This window comes from Lynx canadensis, chromosome D2 (assembly GCF_007474595.2).
Source record: "Lynx canadensis isolate LIC74 chromosome D2, mLynCan4.pri.v2, whole genome shotgun sequence".
Classification (NCBI taxonomy): domain Eukaryota; kingdom Metazoa; phylum Chordata; class Mammalia; order Carnivora; family Felidae; genus Lynx; species Lynx canadensis.
Genome location: NC_044313.2, coordinates 67517013 through 67540151, shown reverse-complemented (window position 1 = coordinate 67540151; position 23139 = coordinate 67517013). Strand labels below are relative to the sequence as shown.

The window sequence follows — 23139 nt, the reverse complement described above, 5'->3', positions numbered from 1 at the left end:
CTCTGACTTGTTAGCTTTCATTCTCCACTGTTCAGGTTGGACTGTTAGCCTTCTGGGAACTGAGAGATTAATGCAAGACTCTCTTCTCTTAGATTCCCTTCTTTGTTTCCTTTTATTTGTTTACTTTCTTTGAATTAGGCTGCCTCATCTACTTTTAGATTTTTAAATTCCCTAGAGGCAGGACTGTGTCTAGGTTGGTTTTATGGAGAACACTCAGCATATTGTGGGGGTGTTATAAACATGCCATCTGTATCAATTTAAAATTCAGTTTCAGACCTCTTAGTACTTTCCTTTGTGTCTACTTGGTTATAGAAATCTGAACTGGAATAGAGGTGCTTAGCCATGTAAGGCTATATAAATCCATTAAGTACACATTTTTGTGGACGTATAATGCTTCTATAGTTCCAGTCAAAATCTGCCTTTCATATACAATATCTTATATTTTTATCTTTAAATTTAGATACCCTAATTAGTTTTTTTATTTGAATGTTAATCACATTGGAATAGAAAATTGCTTCACTGAAAGATTACTTTTGTCTGGAGCATCTTTCACCAGTTTGATGGTATTTATTGCCTGATCTGTGTTTAGGTATAAGGTTAGTTTGTTTTAAATTTACTTTGTCTCAAAGAAGAAGAAGGAAATTGGATCAACTATGTATTTCAATTTTAGATTTTAAAAGTCACTGGAAATGAAATTGGAAGATACACCCATACATTAGACACACACACACACACACACACACACACACACACCCCACATAGTCTGTTGACTATAATGAATTTCTTTTCATATATGGATTCATAACTAGTCTCATTGTTTGATAGACATCTGTTAACATTAGAAGATTTCTACATATTTCTGTTAGGTATATACCTGACAGTAAACTTGCTGGGTCATTAAGTATTCCTGTGTTTACCTTTGGTAGTTAATGTCAAACTTTGCCTCATTCACCAGCAGCATGAGAGTTCCAGTTGCCTACCATCTTTGCCAACACTTAAATTTTTTCTGGCTTTTTCACTTTAACTTTTCTGCTGGGTTTGTGGTGGCATCACATTTTGGTTTTAATTACATTTTTCGTTGATGCCTAATGAAGCCAAGCCCCTTCTCATATATGTATTGGCTGTTTGGATAGTCTTGTCTTGTCTTTTCCTTTCCTTTTCTCTTCTCTTTTTTCTTCCTTCCTTCCTCCCTCCTTTCCTCTTTCTTTCTTTCTTTCTTTCTTTCTTTCTTTCTTTCTTTCTTTCACAGTCTCTTTTATAAAGTGCCTATTCGAATCTGTCTTTTAAAAATTGATCTGTAGATAAAGATTTTACATATTCTGGATGTGGTTCTTTTGTCAGATATGTATATTACAAATATTTTCTTCTGTTTGATGGTTTGCTTGCCCTTTAATACTTTTAATGTGTCTTTCGATGAACAAATGTTCTTGATTTTAGTCCAGTCCAATTTTTTTATTTTTTCCCTATGGGTAGTGCTCTTTGTTTGTGTCCTGCTTAAGAAGTTTCTGTCTCCTCCAAGGTCATGAAGACATTTTATGTTTCCTTTTAAAAGCATTATTTTATCTTTTAAATGTAAACCTATGATCTAGTTAGAATTGACTTTTGGATATGGTTTGAAGTGGGAGAGGTCAAGGTTTATTTTTTTCCCATATGGATACCCAGATGACCATCTATTGAAAAAATTTTTCTTTTCCTCCACTAGAATGCTGCAGACTTCACCTTTAATTTTTGAAGGCTAGGTTTGCCATTGTTTTCTTTCCATTTGAAATACATTGATAAATAAAGTAAATACTCATGGTCCCACTCATATGTCAAACACCATCACTTTTGCTTCTACATCAAAAGTGCTATTTGTTTATCAGAAATAGTGATAATATCCTAAGTTGGGTTTAAAGGATATATTGTCCATTTCTTTCATGTGCAACTCTCTGCAGTTAAACTTTATAGAGCCCTAGGGAGATACCACCCCATTAAAGTGTGTGAAAGATACCCCCTGGATTTGGCTTATGCCCTGTGTGGCAAAATGAGGCAGCCCTAACTGCTACTTGTAATAACTGGCTAATACAAAAACAAAATACATTAAGTTTTCTGTGCTGTAGCAATCCACCTTTTGCAAATAAGGGTTATTTTTATTTAAGTATAGTATTGTAGTGTGCCACAGGTTTAAAGGGGTAGAGTAGGAGATAGTCTTTGAGGTAGTATATGTGGCTTTCCCGAATTTACTAGATCATATAGCCTTATTTATTAATGTTTCATACTTGTACTTATTTTTTATTTAAAAGGTAGTTAGTGTCAGTCCAGATATTCTATGCCAGTTCCTTACTAGATCACACTTCTGTCCTAGGAAGAAACTTTCTAAGATCCTTAGAATGTTCTTTTTTTTTTTTTTTAATTTTTTTTTTTCAATGTTTATTTATTTTTGGGACAGAGAGAGACAGAGCATGAACGGGGGAGGGGCAGAGTGAGAGGGAGACACAGAATCGGAAACAGGCTCCAGGCTCCGAGCCATCAGCCCGGAGCCTGACGCGGGGCTCGAACTCACGGACCGCGAGATCGTGACCTGGCTGAAGTCGGACGCTTAACCGACTGCGCCACCCAGGCGCCCCAAAGATCCTTAGAATGTTCTAAACTTGAGTAAACACATTCAGAAGATGACTCTTGAGGTGTATGGCTACTCTTAAATGTATTTGCTTGGAGACAGAACCATTTTTAAGTTTCTAAGAATCTAGAGGCCCTCTTTACTATAGCTTTTAAACTGTGTCTTATGAAGTTATTTTTTTCCACAAATCAGTTCTCCTTGAATTTCATGCCTCAGTTTAATCATCAACAAATATGCCTGACTGGTGACTTAGGAGGATTTTTATAAGCATCATAACCTGATATCATTAAGTCTTTAAAATATTGGGAGGGTAAAGGTGGGATAATAGTATAAAAACAGAATCATAATCCCTATTAGATAGGATGTGGAACTGCTTAATAAACGTTTGCTACAATTAGTCCACTGGTTAAATTAATCATGGGACAAAAAACAACAAAAACAAAAAACTCTGTCATTGCCACAAACTGCGACCCTATCCCTGGGCAGCTCTGTCACCAAGGATTGCCAGTGGTTGGAAGATACCTTACTTTGAGCCTGGTCAACTCAGCACAAACCCCTAACTCCTGTCAGAAAAGCAACCAAAAGCTGTATCCTGACATTAGGTCAGCAGCATCCTAAATAAACAATAAGGATGGAATATTTAGAGTTATGAGGTCTTCTAAACCAGAAAAAAAACCCAAAAATTACTAATGAGAATTTTGTGTGGCTTTGGCTATTTTACTAGAATATCATACATTCTGTAAATTGAAAATAGTTGCAGCAGTGGCATGATTTTTAATACTTTAATGATTAATATTCTTTTGAGATTCATTTTTAGGTATGATTATATGTTACTTAAAAGGCCACCTCAGTGTTTTTAAGTGAACTGCACTCTCTTCTCTCTTAACACCTGTTATTACAATACTCTTTTTATTATATGTAGTCTACATGGCTACCTAAGGGAATAATTGATTCTGATTCTGTTGCCAAGTCTAATTATTTGCATTTCTTTAATGTTTTTATTTATTTTTGAGAAAGAGAGACACAGAGAGACAGATCATGAGCGGGGTAGGGGCAGAGAGTGAGCAAGACTCAGAATCTGAAACAAGCTCCAGGCTCCAAGCTGTCAGCACAGAGCATGATGCAGGGCTCGAACTGGAGATGAGATCATGAATGGAGCCAAAGTTGGACGCTTAACTGACTGAGCCACCCAAGCACCCTAATCATTTGTATTTCTAAAAGATTGAAATTTGAGTTGTCTATTCCCTGCTGATCATGTTTTTCCTTAAATTTTATTGGTTAGCTGAAATCATATCACACACCCTATATGAAAGGCATTGTGCTAAGGGTTATGGAGGAATCCGTGAATAAGATGCATTAAAACCCTAGTTAAAAAAAAAAAAAACATTCTGGTAGAAGAGGAAAAGGAGGGAAGAAATAAGTTCTTATTATTATATATGCCAAATATTTAGGTACTTTTGCATTTTCATTCAATTTTCAATATAGTTCTTCAGGGTTACCAGTGATGTCCCCAGATGAGGCACTTGATACTCAAAGAGGTTAAGTTGCCCAGAGTCACACAGCTAGTAAAGGTTAGTGCAAGGCCAGATTTCATCCAAGTCTGACCCCAAAACTTGTGGTCAGTGACTGTTGAGAAGATGGCCACTATTAAGGAGAATGGGTAAATTTTGGGCATAGGGAAACAGAAAGATTATTTTAGGAGAAAGAAAATTGTGAAGGCCAGAAAATTTAGCCTTGTTACAACCAAGTAATCAGGTGGAACCTGACTAGATGCTCTCAAACTTTTGGTTCTTAGGACCTCCTTGTATTAAAAGCATTGAGGGCTTCAAAGAGCTTTTTTGTTTGTATGGGTTATATCTATTAATATTTACCATATGAGAAACAAAAACAAATTTAAAAATAGTAATTTAGAAATAACAGAACCATTACATATTAACATCAAGTAACATTTTTATTAAAAATAACTTTTCCAGGGGCACCTGGGTGGCTCAGTTGGTTAAGCATCCAACTCTTGACTTCGGCTCAGGTCATGATCTAACGGTTCATGAGTTTGAGCCCCACATTGGAGCTGCACTGTCAGTGCAGAGCCTGCTTAGGATTCGGTCTCTGTCTTTCTCTCTGCCCCACCCCCGCTTGTGCTCTCTCTCTCAAAATAAATAAGAATTAAAAAAATCAAAATCTAAGAATTAGATGATAGTTGAATCCTCATATCTGCTTAGGAATTCAGTCTGTTACAATATCACATGCCATACAACTGGAAAACTCCACTGTATACTCATGAGATATTGAGAGTGAAAAAAGGTAAATAACATGTTAGTTTTATCATGAAATTAATGCTGTCTGCATAGACCTCCTGAAGGTGTTTTAGAAAACCCATGGGACTTCTTTGGAGTATTATTGGGCAAGCTTGTGAAAGAGAACCCAATTGAGTATGTAGGGTTGAGTTCATTGGTTAGGTTTGGTTTTAATAAACAATGTGGGAGCCACTGAAATTTTCTAAGGGAAGATGAAATAGAGCTGTGCTTTTAGAAGATTATTCTACACATAATGCATAGATTTGGGAAGCAATTATAGTTGTACTATAATTGGTTGTTGAGGTAACTGTGATAAGCAGTGTAACAGATGTTGAGAATATATTGTACTCTTCATCTGACTATACATGAAGGACAAGAGAAAGAGTCAAAACGATGCTGAGATTTTTGAGCCTTGTGACTGGGAGACTAATACTCTATTAGTAGATCTAGGAAACACAGGAGAAGAAGTAAGCTTGAGAAGGAAAGTAGTGGATTAAGTTTTAGAAAAATGTACAAAATCTACAAAAAAATGTTTTACGTTATTATTACGTTGAAATAAATTTAGTCTTAGAGAAAAGTTACCAAAAATGATACAAAAAATTCATATGTATCCTTCACCTATTTTTCCCTAATATCTACAACTTACATAACCATAGTACATCTATCAAAATGAAAAAAGTAACATTAAGTACAATACTATAAACTAAACTCCTGACCTAACTCAGATTTCACCAGTTTTTCTACTGTTCTTTTCCTATTTGAGGATCCATTCTGGGACCCCACACTGAATTTATTTGTTATGTCTCCTTAGTACATATATTGTATATGTATTAAGATATGTACTAAGATAGTTCCTCGGTTTTCCTCTTACAAAAATTATTTAGTGAAAAGAGAAGATGTTTATTTTAAGTGTAGTGGAAAAAAAGTATCTTTTCATCTTTTTAAAAATACCTAAGAACCTGAGTAAAATTTCACTATTTTTTCTTTAAAAAGTTACAAAAGTGGGCGCCTGGGTGGCTCAGCCAGTTAAGCGTCCGACTTCGGCTCAGGTCATGATCTTGCAGTTTGTGAGTTCGAGCCCCGGGTTGGGCTCTGTGCTGACAGCTCAGAGCCTGGAGCATGCTTTGGATTCTGTGCCCCTCCCCTGCTCTCAGTCTGTCTCTCTGTCTCTCAAAAATAAATAATAAAAATATTTTTAAAAAATAAATGGTTTTAAATGCTTTGTCTTTGAGATCTTTTGCCTTTAGTCACTATGAGGTAAAAGCATGGCCATGAGGAGGCCTAGGCAAGGGATTAAAATGAAACAGTTATTTGGAGACTACCTATAGTGTACATCCTAGATTTCGAGGTACTTGGTGGAATAGGAAGAAGTGTTCAGGAAGTCAGAGCCAGGGTCGGGTTGTGAACTGTATTTTAGAGCGGCTTCCATGAGCAGTAAGAAATGTGAAGTTAGGTTTTGGCTCTTACATGAAGATCTTATGGACTTGAGCAATTTGTATAATTCAGTGATGATTCTTACAGAGACAGTGGAGAGAGGAGCAAAGGAAGAGATTACTAATCCTAGAATTTCCTTTTGAAATAACATAAAAATCACTAAATTATTTTTAATAGAAAATTTATGTGGCTGTGATGATAGAAGTAGATAAGAAGAATGCCAATTAAATCAGAAAAACTATAAATCAGTAATAAGACAGTTTTTGAAAAACTTGGAGTAAACTAAATCAGAAGAGACATTTAACAAGGATAAGTGGTTCTTGTTTTGTGTGTGTGTGTGTGTGTGTGTGTGTGTGTGTGTGTGTGTGTCTCCTATCTTAAAAGTACACTGGCTGCTGAATAGACTAAGAACAAAAGGGTGGGGTTTTGGTTTCTTTGGTTTTAGTTTTTGTTTGTTATATATTTCACCCCCTTAGCAGGTCTCAGAATTCCTCATTTTTCTTTATTCAGTTTTAGGAATCTGTAGTTTTCTGGGTGAGGGAGAGTATATTTTGAGCCTTTTGGTTTCTGTTGGTTCTGTCTGTACCTAGACAAAATAGTTTCATTTATATATTTCCAAATATATCAGGGCATATTTCTAGAGATGTGGTTTAAGAAAGGTATAGAACCTTAGATATTTAGACGCCTAAAAAGTCTAGGATGTGTTAGTCTCCTCACCTAAGCATTAGTGTCATTATTAGTAAGTAATGATCAATCTCACTGTTAAGAATGTTTGATGTACTGTCAGCTGCTTCTTTCCTATAATAAGTGAGCTTTAAATAGACAACTTAAGAACGTAACCTTTACAGTTCAGTTGTGAGATTTTCTCTCTTGTCCTGAGCTCTAACTGCTCCTAACAGGAGGTAGAATCAGGGCACAAAAATATAAAAACAAGATAACCTTTATTTTTCTATAATATGTTAAGGAGATTTGAAGAACAGTTTAACATTTAAAATTTGAACATGATTCAAGGCTATTACAAATAAAATTAATATGGAGTTGTTAGTATACAAAATAAATTTATGTATTTATGTATATTTGATATATTCACACATACAATAGTTCTGTAAAAGCTGTATGGAAGTTATTTATAACTTCCAGTTTTTTAACTATGGAAACTCATTTTCTAAACAACTAGTTTTGTAGTTAAGATAAGGGCAAACTAGTCCTATTTATCCATTTACACTAATGTTTAGAAAACTCAACATGATTAATATTTTCAGAAGTAATCTCCTAAAAGCCCAGATTAGAAAACTATTAAATAAAGCACAGTCATCTAAAATGGATCTGTGACTTGGGAACACCCCTCCCCCAGTCATTTAAACTGTTCAATAATTGCATTCTGCTACTAGAGAATTGTACAGTTATCCATTCCGTATTAACGTAACATTTACTTGAATGCTTACTACATGTCAGGGATTGCTGTACATTTCACATGTATCATTTCTCTTGTTTGTTATAGAAACTATGGATAAAGGTACAAATGCCACTTTACATTGAAGAAAACTAAGGTTTAGAGAGGAAAAAAAAAATGTTTTGCCCAAGATCATATGGCAAGTGAGTAATGGCACCTGGACTTGAAGTTCCAAGCCTTGCTTTTTGACCATTTTTGCTAAGTCAAAGACTGAAATCTTCCTCTTTATTGTTCAACTATACCTGGAGCAAAGAAGCTGCTAACTGTGTTAAATTCTTATCAGGAAGAAGAATATAGCACCAGCTGTGAAGATAACAGCAACAAAAACAAAATGAAAGTACCAAGATATACTGGAGAAGATTTGGAAGAAGGAGACCAGAGTTTGCATTTGGCTCAGTTTTAAGCTCATATGTCACTTTCTTAGGAAGGCCTTTCCTACCACATCCTCTTCCATATTTGTCTCTGTTAGAACACTGAACTCATTGCTGTAATTATACAATGATTCTAAGGTGCACATATTTTTCATTGTAGCATGTCTAAAATCTAGATTCATCTTATAATTGATGGTATCTTAATTGGTAGCATTTCTCCTTAATTGTTGGTACAGAAAATAAGGATGTAATTTATGTTCGATGGCATCTTAGATTTGATGAAACACAGTATTTAAATGTGTTCCCATGGAAAGGTTTATATCAATCCAACAGTTTTAAGTACCAGGTAGAGACAACGATTTTCCAGTTTCTAACCTAGTTCTCTTTTAAAGTCCAGATCTGCATGCATGATTAACTGAATCTCCCTTTGATACCACAGGGATCCCTGTTTCAATATGTGTACTTTCCAAACAAACTTGTCTTTTAGTATTCCATCTCAGTAATGGAATCTACATTTGTGAAGCTAAAAAGCTAGGAGTTTGCCAGGTTTTGAATCCTACTTCTACCCTATACTACTTATAAAGAGACACAGTGAAACGTTTGCCTTTATTCTTCACCTGTAAAATGGGTACCATAATAACACCTACCCCCTGAAGTGGTTACGACAATAAAACATGGAGTACATGTTAGCTGCCACTAATCTTCATGATAAATATCTGTGACCTCTCTCCTTAACTCTATACATGTAATTTCATCATGAAACCCTGTGAGAGGTAAGCTCTTCAAAACATCTCATTTCTATCCACTTTTATCTCATTGCTACTTCTCCACCCCAAGCCCTCATTTTTCTGACCTATACTAATAGCTTCTCCTCTTTTGCATCTCTAATCTGTTCTATACAAAGACCAGTCAGCCATCTTTCAAATCAGATCATGCAGCTTCTTAAAACCCCCAATCCTTGGTATGATGTGTATTGTTCTCAATTGTCTGCCTGGCCTACATTTTCAGCCTCATCTTTTGCCACTCTACCTCACAGTGTCACTCATTTCTCCCAAAACAAATTCCCATTCATCCTTATTTTTCAACTTAGATGCCACTTCCTCAAAGACATTCTGATCTTCCAAACTTGAAGTGGGTACTTCAGTCCTAATGTATAATCTTTTATATTGAATTTATACCTTTCAAATTTGGGGTGAAGGTAAGTAAGTTAAATGATTTCTCCAAGGCTTGTGATGCTAGTTATGGCAGAACTAGAATGTCAACCCAGGACTGGCCAACTGTCATTTCCATGATCCTTCATTTGCTGCCTTGAGAGCAGAAAAGAGCATATGAATCAATGTGCCAGGCTTTCAAATATGGCCTGACTTCTCTCCTTTCTTTCCATTTAATCTTCAGGTTGTTCTTTCAATATCCATTTGGCTGTCAGCCATCACTCCCAAAGTAGATTGTAAACCTACTGAAGTTGTTCTTCATATATTCTTATAGTATAGGCGCTTTTTTTTTTTTTTTTTTTTTTTTTTTTTTCATGAGAGAGCATTTGCATGAGCAAGGGAGGGGCAGAGAGGGAATCCCAAGCAGGGATGGGGCTCAATTTCATGACCATGAGATCATGACCTGAGCTGGTATCAAGAGTTGAATGCTTAACAGACTGAGCTACCAAGACACCTCTATAGCATTCTTATATATCTAGCACTTACATAAATTACTTTGCATACAGTAGATACTCATAAATATTTTTGTCTTAGGAATATTAGAGAAAAACTATTGTAATCAATTTAATTTTTTCAAGGTTTGGAGCTATCTCACGAAGGAATTTCATACCTCCCATCCTCTTCTACCAGTCAGTAACAGTACATTGACTGTTTCATATTTTGAATAGAACTGCCTAAAATTATTTTGAATAGTTTGTGTCTATTCTATACAAAGACAATAGTTTGTGTCTTCATGAATTATTATGATTGTGTCACTGGAAAAACAATTAACCTTAAGTATTTTTGCTTTGCTACAGGAATTAAGTGATCTACAACGTGACCCACCTGCTCATTGTTCAGCTGGACCTGTGGGAGATGACTGTAAGCATTGCTTTCTTGCTAGGATTTTGCTACCATTAATCATATAGGTTTGAACACTTGTTAATGACTCCAAAACTCCTTTGTTTGTTTCAGTGTTCCACTGGCAAGCAACTATTATGGGACCTGTAAGTATGATTCACAAATATGAAATTAATTCTCTCAGCCATACTTCATTCTTGCCATTTCACCTGTGATCAGATGTTTGTAGCTAAGGTGGAGTTTTTTTGTACTCTGAATCACTCAGGAAGAAAAATACGGTTAAAGGATTTATGATAATTTTCTAAAGCAATGGTGGCAAATACTTGCTAGGATCACTGTGATTTTTCCTTTGCCACAGCCTTGATCATTACACAGTCATGGATCATGCATAGTGCAACCAGGCCGTGTGTTTGCTTTATCTGTTTAAAAAAAAATTTTTTTTTTAACATTTGTTTATTTTTGAGACAAAGAGAGACAAAGCATGAACGGGGGAGGGTCAGAGAGAGGGAGACACAGAATCTGAAACAGGCTCCAGGCTCTGAGCTGTCAGCACAGAGCCCGACGCGGGGCTCAAACTCACGGACCGCGAGATCATGACCTGAGCCAAAGTCGGCCGCTTAACCAACTGAGCCACCCAGGCACCCCATCTGTTTTTAAACACAAAAGTCAGTTGTTCAGAACTAAGCATTATTGTCACATCACCAAGTTTTGTAGGTTAGAAATGAGTCTCATTAACTCAGTAATGGAATACCTGCAAGTAACAAGCACCAGTTTACAATAACTTTCTTCACTGTTCGCATATGTGAGAGAACGGATGAGATATTGCAATGGATCTGTCTTTGCCACCTCACGATTGGTTGTTTTTAGTTTTGGTGTATTGTACTGAACTCAGAATTACCTGTGATTTTATGATTGGCTTTTCTTAACACTTAACCACCTTTGTTAAGATTATTTCTTTCTATACCTAAGAGGCAGTTATGACTTGAAACAGGCTTTTCTTTCGTGCACAAAAAACTGATTGCATAAGAATGGGCATTGACAACCTTCTGGGTGAGAGTATACTAGTAGCATGTTTCCATGAACATCATTCTCTCTTCCCTCCCCTGAAAGAGCTGTATCTAGTAAACCATAGAGGTTTTAATCATATTGCCTTGTGTTTCACTTTTAAAAACAATAGCAATTACTGAATTTTCAGAGCTGGAGTCCTAGGAAAATGTCTCAAATTACTAAATTGTTATATTAAGTTAGCTTACCAAAGGGTAAAATGCAACATATTTATTTAAATAACAACAGTAAGAATCTAGGTATTTGTTTTTCATTGCTTACTAAGAACCTTCAAAATACTATTATTAAAAGGCCCACCCTAACCACTTGAATTATAGCCCTTCACAGATATTTCTTAGGTGAATCACATGTAGCAAATGGTTACAAATGATGTTACTCATCCCCCCTTTATTTTAGTAATGCATACATGCCACTCTATAATATGATTTGAATATCTGAGCAGACCATATCTGTTGATTGTAATTACTTAAATTTTCCACATTCCTTATAATTTTTGATGAACTAGAATTAAACTAGTAAGAATAATTACACTGTACAGTTCTCTAATGTATATGCAGAAACTTAAGGAAGTAATGATAGTCTTGCTGTTATTACCAAAGTGGTAGTTTAACATGATAAATTTAATTAAATATAAAGGAGTCAAAATAGAATTTTAGGGTTTAACTGTTACTAAGTGAAGATTGGAGGTCTGCATTGTGTGTTACTTAGCCTTTCCTTTTTATAACTTGGTCTTTTTAGTTTATCTCTATTCTTGCCCCTTTCTTATAGGACTATCAGAACTTAAGTTTTATAAATAAAAAGGTAAACATAGCCCTAACCTTTTTTCCCATACTGATTACTGTTGCAGAAAATTCTTCTTTTCTCAAAGCAATCTTGCGTGTATACTGATCTTTAAAACTCTTTACTCACAAACAGACCTGTTTGAGTAAGTCACACCACTGTGTGTGTGCGATTTTTATGTTTAACCATCATGATTGTTGTCTTCCTTCATACCTGCAAAGGGAAACCTGTTTTCAAGGTAAATGATTTGAACTTATGACAAAATGATGGCATTTTTTTTTTTCAAATATATTTGGGGGGAAATCATCTTAGGTTATTAAATAAATATAATAACCAAACACTGATGCAAATATTTGTAATTTCAGCCTGATAGCGCCTATCAAGGTGGAGTCTTCTTTCTCACTGTACATTTTCCAACAGACTATCCTTTTAAGCCACCAAAGGTATTTTTAGTTTTATGATTGGTGTGACTCCTTTATCAAGGATTTTACTTTCTACCCCAAGATATGTTCATGATGTCAGAGACTTTGGGTAAATTAGCATGTTCAAACTATTCTGTAAAATCACTGAATCTAAAATATGCTTTCTTACTCAAATAATGGACTATATCTGTAAAACAAAAGGTGGTATCTGATATACTATAAATTAGCTTCTTTACCTTTTTTTCCCCCCTCCTCATTATATATGTAGTTTGGGAAATTTTTTAATGATCTAAAATCAGACTTTTTTTTTTAAATTTTTATTTTTAATGTTTATTTTTGACAGAGAGAGAGAGAGAGAGAGAGAGAGAGCGAGCATGAGCGGGGGAGGGGCAGAGAGAGAGGGAGACACAGAATCCGAAGCAGGCTCCAGGCTCTGAGCTGTCAGCATAGAGCCCGACGTGGGGCTCGAACTCACAGACCGTGAGATCATGACCTGAGCTGAAGTCGGACACTCAACCGACTGAGCCACCCAGGTGCCCCCAAAAATCAGACTTTTCTGTTCAGAGGATTATCTTTCCAAAGTTGACCTTATTTCTCAGTTCTTAAGTATTCAACAAAAATTTATTGAGCACCTCCAATGTTCTGTTACATTGGGGACTACAAAAGTACATATGACACAGCCCCTTTATTAAGTATGGTAGGGAAAATAAAAACATGTTCTTATTAAATTAAATTTAGACTAGACCTGAAGAGAAAATAAATGATGGTGACATCAAGGAGGGACAGATTTGTTAACAAATTCTGTCACTTGAAATAATTATTTTATATTTTTAAGAACACCTGATTAACATTATATTTATGAAACAATATAACAATAACTCTTGTGGAAGATTAGAATTGTTAGCAGATTCCTTAGGATAAGTAACAGGCTGAGGCCCCTCAACTTCCCTCTGGAACAATGTCAGCACTCTATTTGTAGATCCAGGCATCACTTGTAAGTATCAGTGATTTTCAAATTAAGAAAAGGATTACTTTGAGAGATGATGGAAGCCATGGTTAATTATTCAGGTACTACTCAGCCAGTCATACCAGCTATTATAGGCTTATTTATTATATTCCAAAAATAGTTCTCAATTCCCCGGGGGGGGGGGGGCGGGGAAAGGGGATACTGACTCTTTTTGCTTTCATACTCCCAGTAGCTATGTATGCACAAAGTAGATGCTCAATTTGTGTTGAATACATTTCTCCTCTAAGGTCATATAAAATTCTAGAGCAAATTGGTTCTCTTTGTTCATAGATCATGGATTGTCACATTTTTGTTTTGTTTTTAGATTGCTTTCACAACAAAAATTTACCATCCAAACATAAACAGTAATGGAAGTATTTGTCTTGATATCCTGAGGTCACAATGGTCACCAGCTCTGACTGTATCAAAAGGTAATTTCATTTATCAGATTTATAACAGCTGATAACATTGAGACAGAAAAAATATTTAGGGACTAAATATTTAGGGAAGTATTAGCAGAAGTATTCAGGGACTAAAGTTAAAAAAAAAATAATCTGTGTTTTCTCCTGCTTTGATTTTGCTTTTCTTACCTAGTTCTTCTATTACTCTTTTGCTTTTAGCAGTTAACTTATGGGGAGGGGTTGATGGGCAAATATAAATGATAAAATGAGAGAAATCTTAAATGTTAGAGCTAGAAATTTGGATAAGCCTGTTGACATTTTGCCCCTTTAGTTTGGGCTTTAAAGAGAGAGACAGAGATAGAGTAAAAATAAGATTTTGGGACCAGCTGCCTCATTTATTATGTGGGATTGTTGATGTAATGAGTAAAGCTTTGTATCTTTTACTTCATCTAGGAAATACCTGAGTAGGCTGATAACTGATTTAAAATGAATGACACATTTCACTCTTTAGAATAATGCACTACATTTAGCATGTTAGTCTAAACTTTGAATAATCAATAACATTATTGTAATGACTGATAACCTAATCCCTGCGGATTCTCATCTTTCACAGATATATAGTTTTGTTCTTTGCTAAATTATCAGATATGTACCTTAGACTGTCTGAAGCCTTTTTGTTATTAGCCAATACTATTTGCTGTGCCAGCCCTCTTAATTCATGTCTTGTTTCTCTAGCAGAAGAGAACCTGACTGTTCAAAATATTATTTTGAGTTAGAAGCATCTGCCCCTGAAGTAACTTGGTAGTTTTCCCTTTTTGTAAAATTTTTTTAAAATTTAGGAGAACTTACTTCTCTTGAAGGATTCAGGGGAGGAATCTATGGTCATTTAAAATGTCTTTTAAATAAATGCTACCTGAATGTTTAACTTATTTTTTATAAAAGTGATAAGGATTATAGGAAGCAGCATCCACAGCCATAATTATTTCAAATATTAGGTAAGTAGTAGCCCTTCAGGTCAGCTAGTTATTATGACTGGCAGCTTTTCTGACCTAAAATATTTGTTTAAAATGTTCATGTCGATTCTAGTGTCTTTTTAAAAAATCTCACATAGTGTAACTGTTATGCAGTAGATGTAGGAAAAATTTTCTGTCGAAGGGTTATTCAAATTAATATACTCTTTTCCTGGAATGGTATCTTAAAATGAAATTCATTTGGCATAAGTGCTTAAGTACTTACACATATAAAAGAAATGGCAGACTGCCAGATGTTAAGCATTTATCTCCTAACTCTTGCAGCTTTTTATAAATATTAATTAGTATGGTTGGCTTCTGGAAACTATCCTTTAAGAAGAATTTCTAATAGCCTCAGTTTCCTCATCTGTAAAATGGGGATTATAATAGTATTACCATATAAGGTCACTATGCATCTGGCACATAGTAAGCACTCAAATGACTGTTAACTATTACTACCTTTTTCCTTATCTTAAAACATTTGATTTGTGTGCATGATCGTGAAATCAGGGCACCTGGCTCTTGACAGCAAGAGTGGGGAATGAAGAACTTCCCTCTTGGTTATTTTATAGGGTAGCTTATACTTTTGCTCATTTGTGCATTTTTCACTTTTTAATATTTTAAATGGTTTATTTTGCTTTTTATCATGAGTTTAGTATGGAAACTTTCTAGGGATGTGGGCCCAGATAATCTACCCTATTGGTTTAATATACAAGGCATAAAATTTCACTGGGCAGATAAGGAAGATGAATAAAATATTAGTTTTCTCATTAGCCCTGAGCAACCCCTTGTCTGTATCATTTAAGAATTAACTCTGCTTTATACATTCACTTGTGGATTTGTAAGAATAGGAAAAGGTAAAGGAACATAGAGGTGGGTGAAGATGAAATATTGTTCCAAAGACTCCTTGTACCCCCTCAGAAGTGGTAGCATGCAATTGAAGCAGACAAATGAGGAAGCAGAGTCCTTGTTCCTTACTTTTTCAGATACTTAGATTTTTTTTTAAATGTAGCTGTTTGAATTTGTATTTTGACATGGTAGTAAACAACTACTTTTTCAATTTTCACTTATATTTTAATATACTATACAAGCTATGTGTTGATAACTGTTCACATTATGTTTAAATGAGTGATACAAATGTGTATGGAATAAAAGATTCATTAAAAAATCTGACAAATGTTTCTTCTTGGTAGGCAAACTATAGCACCAAGTCAAAGTAAAAAAGTGCATAAACATGAGTCCGAAATGGTTTTTGGACTGTTAACTGTAATTTGATTGCTTTAATTTGAATTGATTAGAACATAGATCTTCTGCATTAGATAATTTTCTCATTAAAATACAAAAATATCTCTAAGAAATATCTAAAGTTAGGATATATTCTAACAATGTTTTCATTAGGTACCATATTTGGGGTGTATACGTATTACCTAAAAATATTTTTGTAGAGAACTCTCGAGTTTAAATGTTGTTAATAGTTACTTTAGAGATGCACATTTTTTAAATAAGTAGAAATTCAAATAGAATTTAAAACTTCAAAAGTTTTAGTAATTTTTTATTATATACATTGTATGGTAATTTTATAATTTTAAATATTAAAAATACTTGCTCCTAACCAAAGATAATCTAAAATGTAATTTAATGTTTATTTTATTTTGTTTTCTTTGTAAGTTCATTGTCTGTATTCAGTAAAGTCATTTTCATACATGTGATTGTATAAAATAGATCATTATCTAATGTGATGTTCTCTTTTCAATCTAGTTTTATTGTCCATATGTTCTCTACTTTGTGATCCTAATCCCGATGACCCCTTAGTACCAGATATTGCACAAATCTATAAATCAGACAAAGAAAAGTAAGTGTTTACTTATATTAGTTTCTGCTTAGAAGTATTTCTAGGTAGTCTGCCAAAACATAAGTATTATTAATATATTTAAGTCCATTTAATTGTGCTTATTAAGGAAGATAATGTTCCTTTTAAAATTTTTTAAAAATCTTTTTTAAATCTTTTAAAAATATTTTTATAAAAAATATTGTTCCTTCCTACATAGTGTTTAATCCTTTACTATTTAATAGTACATGTTTATATTTGCATGATATGTTTTTTGATAGAAAGAACTATACATAGTTCTAGGTAATAAATTTAAAATAAAAGTATTTGATAATTGGAAAGCATTGAATACTATATTCCTTATCTTCTCCCCAGAAGAGAAGATATCCCTAACTGCCTCCACCCTGACCTAATTTTCAAGCTGCCTCATTTTGCTGGTACCATTGATTCATTTACAGTTTACAGATTAATGCCCATTCAGGGTTGGCTTTTATAGATTTGTTAGAAATTGGTTTCTTCATTTTTTTGTTTATAACTTAGGTATTTTTTTATATTGGTTGTAGAGAAATCCATCAGTTAAAAAATCACTTGTTTTCTGTTTTATTTAATGTATGGTCTAACATTGACCCAATAATTGGCATATGAACGATTATTGCAATTAAGTATAAGATGGTAGAATATACAGTTTTATATAAAATAGGTCTTCTAAAAGGTTCAATTTGTATGTTTTTACTATATCCCTTTTGTATGCCCACAGATACAACAGACATGCAAGAGAATGGACTCAGAAATATGCAATGTAAAAACAAAAAAAATTTTCATATATACCAGAGTACTGTAAAATCTAGGTTTTTTTCAACATTAGCAGTAAATTGAGCACTGTTTACTGTTTCATTGTACCATGAAATCTTTGATTTTTATCCATTTTACATGTATTTCTGAAGCAAGACAGACTTCCAAAAATATCCTTAAGACTGTGATGAGAGCATTTGTCATTTTGTATGCATTGAGAAAGACATTTATTATGGTTTTTAAGATACTTGGACATCTGCATCTTCAGCTTACAAGATCTGCAGTGCATCTGAAAAGCAACCAAATTATTTTTTGCTGAAACTAGATGTTTTTACATGAGAAATACTGTATGTGTTGTCTAAGATGTTATCAGTTTTATAAATCTGTATTCAGATTTCATTCTTTGTTAGCTCACTTTATAATTTGTATTTTTTTACTGTATAGACTAAATATATTCTATGTACATGTACCTAAACTCGTTACCTTTTTCCTGTGAACAGTATTGAAAAAACCCAACAACTGGTAATTAAATGAATTAACTGTCTGTCTCCCTTGTTTTAGGGTATTCTGTAGATTGAGTGCAGATTTCTTAAACCTGAAATGATCTTTACACTGTAATTCTCAGTATCCTGATTATGGAGAAACACTTGTTTTGATTTTGTTATACTTGACTTAACGCAATGTGAATTAATTGCACTGCTAAGTAGGAAGATGTGTAACTTTTATTTGTTGCTATTCACATTTGAATTTTTTTTTCTGTATAGGCAATATTATATTGACATCTTTTACAGATATTAATGTAGCTTTTTCCATATAAATAAAATGCTTTTTCTACTATTTGTCTTGATTACTTAAAGAAATAAATTATCTATAAGTAAGGATAAAAACTATAAAATTTTGCATGAAAATTAATTCCAAATTGTGGGAATGAGGTCTGTTGTGTTTAGCATTAATTGCCATTGATTTTAAAAATTCTATTTCTTTAGGTTTGTATCTGTTTACTGTATTAAAAGTCTAGAGGATGATATACATTGGTCCCTTGTTATAGAAGAGAATTTAGAATACGCTGAGGTTTGTCTTGGATCACATTTTAAATAGGTTATTTACTAAAGTACTGTGATGAATATAAGGCAGTGTCACCCACATTGACGAAAGTATAGACCTGAAAAATACATTAGTTTAATTCATTAAAATGCCCCTCTAGATGAAATAGACATTGTATCTCTTAACATTTAAAAGCTAGAATTTTTATCATTTGGTGTCATCACAGTTTGAAAGAGGACATCCATTTTTTACTAAAGATGTTATAAAGAAAATTCTAAAATGATGCTTTCCTCTGTTTTTATAAATTTCCAGTTAAAAAGTGATTTAAATAAACAGGTTATCTTTGCAGATTTTAAAGAAAGCTAGAAAGTTTAATGTTTTAACTTGAAAAAAATACATTTCTAATTATTTAGCATGCTTACCAAACTTGAGTGGGTGTCATTTTTAAGAAGAGTTGTAGCTCTTTGGATTATTGCAGTAGCTGTGTAAGTGTACAAGAATCTGTGATTGATGTAGTCATTAGCAAAGCATTTAAATCACTTAAGTATTTTATCATGGATCATTATTATTAAAGCACAAAATAACCTGTTGTTAGAAAATGTGTTTTTATAAATGAATGTAAAAATAATTAAATGAATTGTGAAGTGGATGTTTAAGAAAATAGAGGCTTAAAAAGTACTATTAAGTAATGTCTTGAAACAGACATATCATGAAAAACACTGCTTTACTACCTATATGATTATAAGCTACATTCACCCAGAATTTGAACACTCAACATCATTAGATTTCAGTATGTAGTGTATTTTGATAGTAAAGGATTTTGTTTCTTGAATATCTTCCACTTTTTTAAAACTTTGATTTGTGTGGCATTTATTTTTGGAAGTGGCTTTTTTTTTTTCTTTATTAAAGTTTTTGAAAGTCGTCTAACTCTCGTTTGCCTTTGCTTACATCTGAATTATACGACCAGATTCTGGAAGAGTGAACACAAGTTACCATAATTAAATAAAAACCTTAAGAGTTCAACAGTGGCATAATGATTAGCCAGGTCACCATTTTGGTTGTGTTGTTTTTGCTTAATTCTGACAAAGAGTGCATCAATTACCTTGTACAACTGCAAGTTCAAAGCAGGGAACTTCCTCCATGGATTAACCATTAATTTAGGGACTGCTTTGGAGTGAGGAAAATGAATAGTCTTTGGAGATTTAGGATTTTAACCTTTTGAAGTCTTGGGTGGTCCAAGACAGTTGGAAACCATATTCAAATTGGATTCTGGACACTTGTAACTGCCACATATAGTAAATCAGTAATACAAGTTGTAAGGGTAACCTGACTTGCATCCCCCAACTAAAAAGCATGTGGTTCCTGCGGTACAGGCTTTACACCTACCTATGTAAACCATATATGATTATTCATTTTTGCTTTAAGTTATCCCCTTGCCCCCATCCTTAAACTATTTAAGGAAAGTGAAAAATTTACTTTGTAGATCAACTACTTATAAATTGCAAAGGATCATAAGGCATCAGGTGAGAAAGAAACACAGAAACAAGAGGAACCCTGAAAGTTAATATTCAAAAGAGTAACTTCTAAAAAAACTTGAAAAAAATGTCACGTAGTTTTTCATTTATTACTTTATCACAGTGATCTGTTTATCTTTGTATATGATTCAGTCATTGATGTTATGCAGGATCCTGCTCTCACAGTTCTGTATTTTTAAGATGGAAAGATTGGGGATATTAATTTTCCTCTTAGATTAAAAGAGATTGTTGGTCATGAAAGAGATTGTTGGTTTGATAGAGTATCCTACTCTATCAAAGTAGGATTTTCAAAAAATGTTTGCTTAAAACAGAGGCTTAAATGCAATTCATTAGCCCTAAAGGATAATGCAGGTCATTTGTGAAAGTTCTCATTAAAAAATTTTTTTGTTTATTATGTTTATTTAATTTGAGAGAGACAGAGTGTGAGTGGGGGAGGGGCAGAGAGAGGGAGACAGAATCCAAGCAGGCTCCAGGCTCTGAGCCGTCAGAATAGACCCTACACGGGCTCGAACTCAGAAGCCGGGAGATCATGACCTGAGCTGAAGTCTGACACTTAACCGACTGAGCCACCAAACAACCCTAAAGTTCTCATTTTTTTTTAACGTTTATCTATTTTTGAGAGAGAACGAGCAGGGGAGGAACAGAGGGAGAGGGAGACACAGAATCCAAAGCAGGCTCCAGGCTTTGAGCTGTCAGCACAGCCTGACGCGGGGCTTGAACCCACGAACTGTGAGGTCATAACCTGAGCAGAAATCAGTTGCTCAACCGACTGAGCCACCCAGGTGCCCCGTTCTCATTTTTTAAATAGTGCTTCTCTAATAGTTCTAATAGTTGCACAGACGAGAGAAGATTCATCTGATTTCACTTGTAAAAATTGCTATGTATAGATAACTAGTCGTGTGTGTGTGTGTGTGTGCGTTGAGTGATGTTGGCAAACTTCCTACACAATTGATGTGCTTTCACCAAAAGTTTTTTCAGTAGTAGTGACAATTAAAAATTTGTGGACAGCTGATGTTTTTGGTTGTAGAAATAATCTAGTGTAAAAGTATCTTCAGGACAACCTAAGTGTTAAATCACTTAGTTGTATTATATTACATTTAAATTTCTGCTGCCATTATCCTGTTATATATAAGAATGTAGTTTTAAATTATAAATGAGGAGGGAATATTCACCTAAAACTATTAGCATTTGGAGGCATTTTTATACAATAAGATATATTTCTTTAAAAACTTACTTTAGCACTCTATTAGGTTCTACTTGTAGAGGAAGGGATGTGCCTTTTTTACCTCAGGAGGAAGTTGCCTTTATTATTCTGAGTTATGCTTTCCCCATATAATTTATTTGTGTGACAATCTCTTTAGTGCAAAGGATCACGATGAGCTGTGTATGAAATACAGTATTGTAAATTCTTAATATACATATTATGAGAAACAGGTGTGACACCACTTGTGTTAGCACTTCTGACCCACTCATTTTAGCAGTCCCGTGAGCACCCACACATTCAACGTGTCAATGTAATTCATAAGACTAAGCATGTGATCATACTCCTACCTAAAATTTATTATAGTGACACAGTGAAGATACACAGCTGGATCAGAAAGAGGAAAAGACTAGAGTCTAGAGGAATCCATGTGCAGGCTTCCTATGCTGTCCTTGAAGGGGCCACATTGAGTGCACTCCCTCCAACAATGCATTAATCTGGGCACACTGTTTCTCCCCAGGGAAACCTGTTTAAAATTCAAAGTCCAGGGTTTTTATTGGAGACTAAATCATATAGGCACATTTTGCCCTCCAAAATCCTAATCTCCCAAAAGAAAAGCAAGTATTCACCATAAATCATATTGTTTTTTAAACAGTCTTATCAGGCTAGCACAGCCTATACAACCTTTGCACATAAAGAAAATTTCAAAACCAAGTTCTAGATGCCTGCTGAGGGTCAATCTTGTAAGCAAGCCCTTCTAAAGATCAGGCCTGCACCGTTTGTTGAAAAGACTTTTCTTTCCCTTTGAATGGTCATTGTACTCTCGTTGAAAATCAACTAGACACAGGTTTATTTCTGGACTCTATATTCTACAGATCTACATGCTTTATGTTAGTACCATACTATATTAATTACTGTAGCTTTGTAGTAACTTCTGAAATCAGGAATTATGGGTCTTCCAAATTTGTTCTTTTGTGATAGTTTGACTCTTCATGTCCCTTGTGGTTCCAAATGCATCTCAGGGTCAGCTTTTCCACTTCTGCTGAGATTTTAATTGGGATTGTATTGAATCTATAGAGAGGTTTTAGTAAAGACAGCTTTTGTTCTGGTTATTTATTGTTGAATGACAACCCCAAATTAAGTAGTGTAAAGGAAAAACCTTTTTTATTATGCTCATGGATTCTGTTGGTAAGGATTTGGGATGGGGCACAGTAGGGATGGCTTATCTATTCCATGATACTTAGGCCTCAGTTGGGGGCAACTAGGGACTGGAGGCTTAAACCATCAGGAGGTTTCTTCACTCAGATGTTGGCATCTGGACAAGTATTGTCTACTAGAGCACTTATTAAAAGACTTTCTATGTGACTTGAGCTTCTCACAATATGGCAGCTCAGCTCTAAGAGGGAGCATCTGGGGAGCAGTGTTCCAAGAGAACAGGAGAAAGCTGCATGACCTTTTATGATCTAACCTTTGAAGTTACAGTGTCACTTCTGCTGTACTTCATTGGTTGAAGCAGTTATAAGCCCTCTCAAAGGGAAGGTGACATAGACTCCCACCTTTCCATGAGAAAATCTGGGGTCACTACCATATCTTATGAATTCCTCCATTCCATGAATATATATTCATGTTTAATGGTTGAATGTTTTATAGTTTTATGCATAGAGGTATTGCATATTTTTCACTGGATTTATTCCTAGTATCTGATTTTTAAAATGTATTAAAATGTTTCTCATTTTCTATGTTCTTACTGTATAGAGATCAATTTATAATATTTTCCTTGTATCTGGCAACCTTGTTCAATTCCTTTTTAATGGTTTGTAGAATTTTAAGGTTTTCTGCAATTATATTTATGT

The 23139-nt window shown here is 34.3% G+C and overlaps 1 protein-coding gene across 3 annotated transcripts in view; it reads left to right on the top strand.

Annotated features, from left to right (window-relative positions):
* UBE2D1 (ubiquitin conjugating enzyme E2 D1) overlaps positions 1-18343 on the top strand; it is a 29338-nt gene extending 10995 nt beyond the window's left edge. The window contains exons 2-9 of one of the 3 annotated variants that reach the window (XM_030334718.1): positions 7829-7923; positions 8064-8289; positions 10160-10223; positions 10317-10348; positions 12413-12490; positions 13801-13906; positions 16645-16738; positions 17472-18343. In XM_030334718.1, the coding sequence (XP_030190578.1) occupies positions 10340-10348; positions 12413-12490; positions 13801-13906; positions 16645-16738; positions 17472-17517 (333 nt within the window). In that variant the 5' untranslated portion in view covers positions 7829-7923; positions 8064-8289; positions 10160-10223; positions 10317-10339 and the 3' untranslated portion in view covers positions 17518-18343. The other 2 variants (XM_030334719.1, XM_030334717.2) reach the window with 2 other exon arrangements.
* The last annotated feature ends 4796 nt before the right edge of the window (positions 18344-23139 follow it).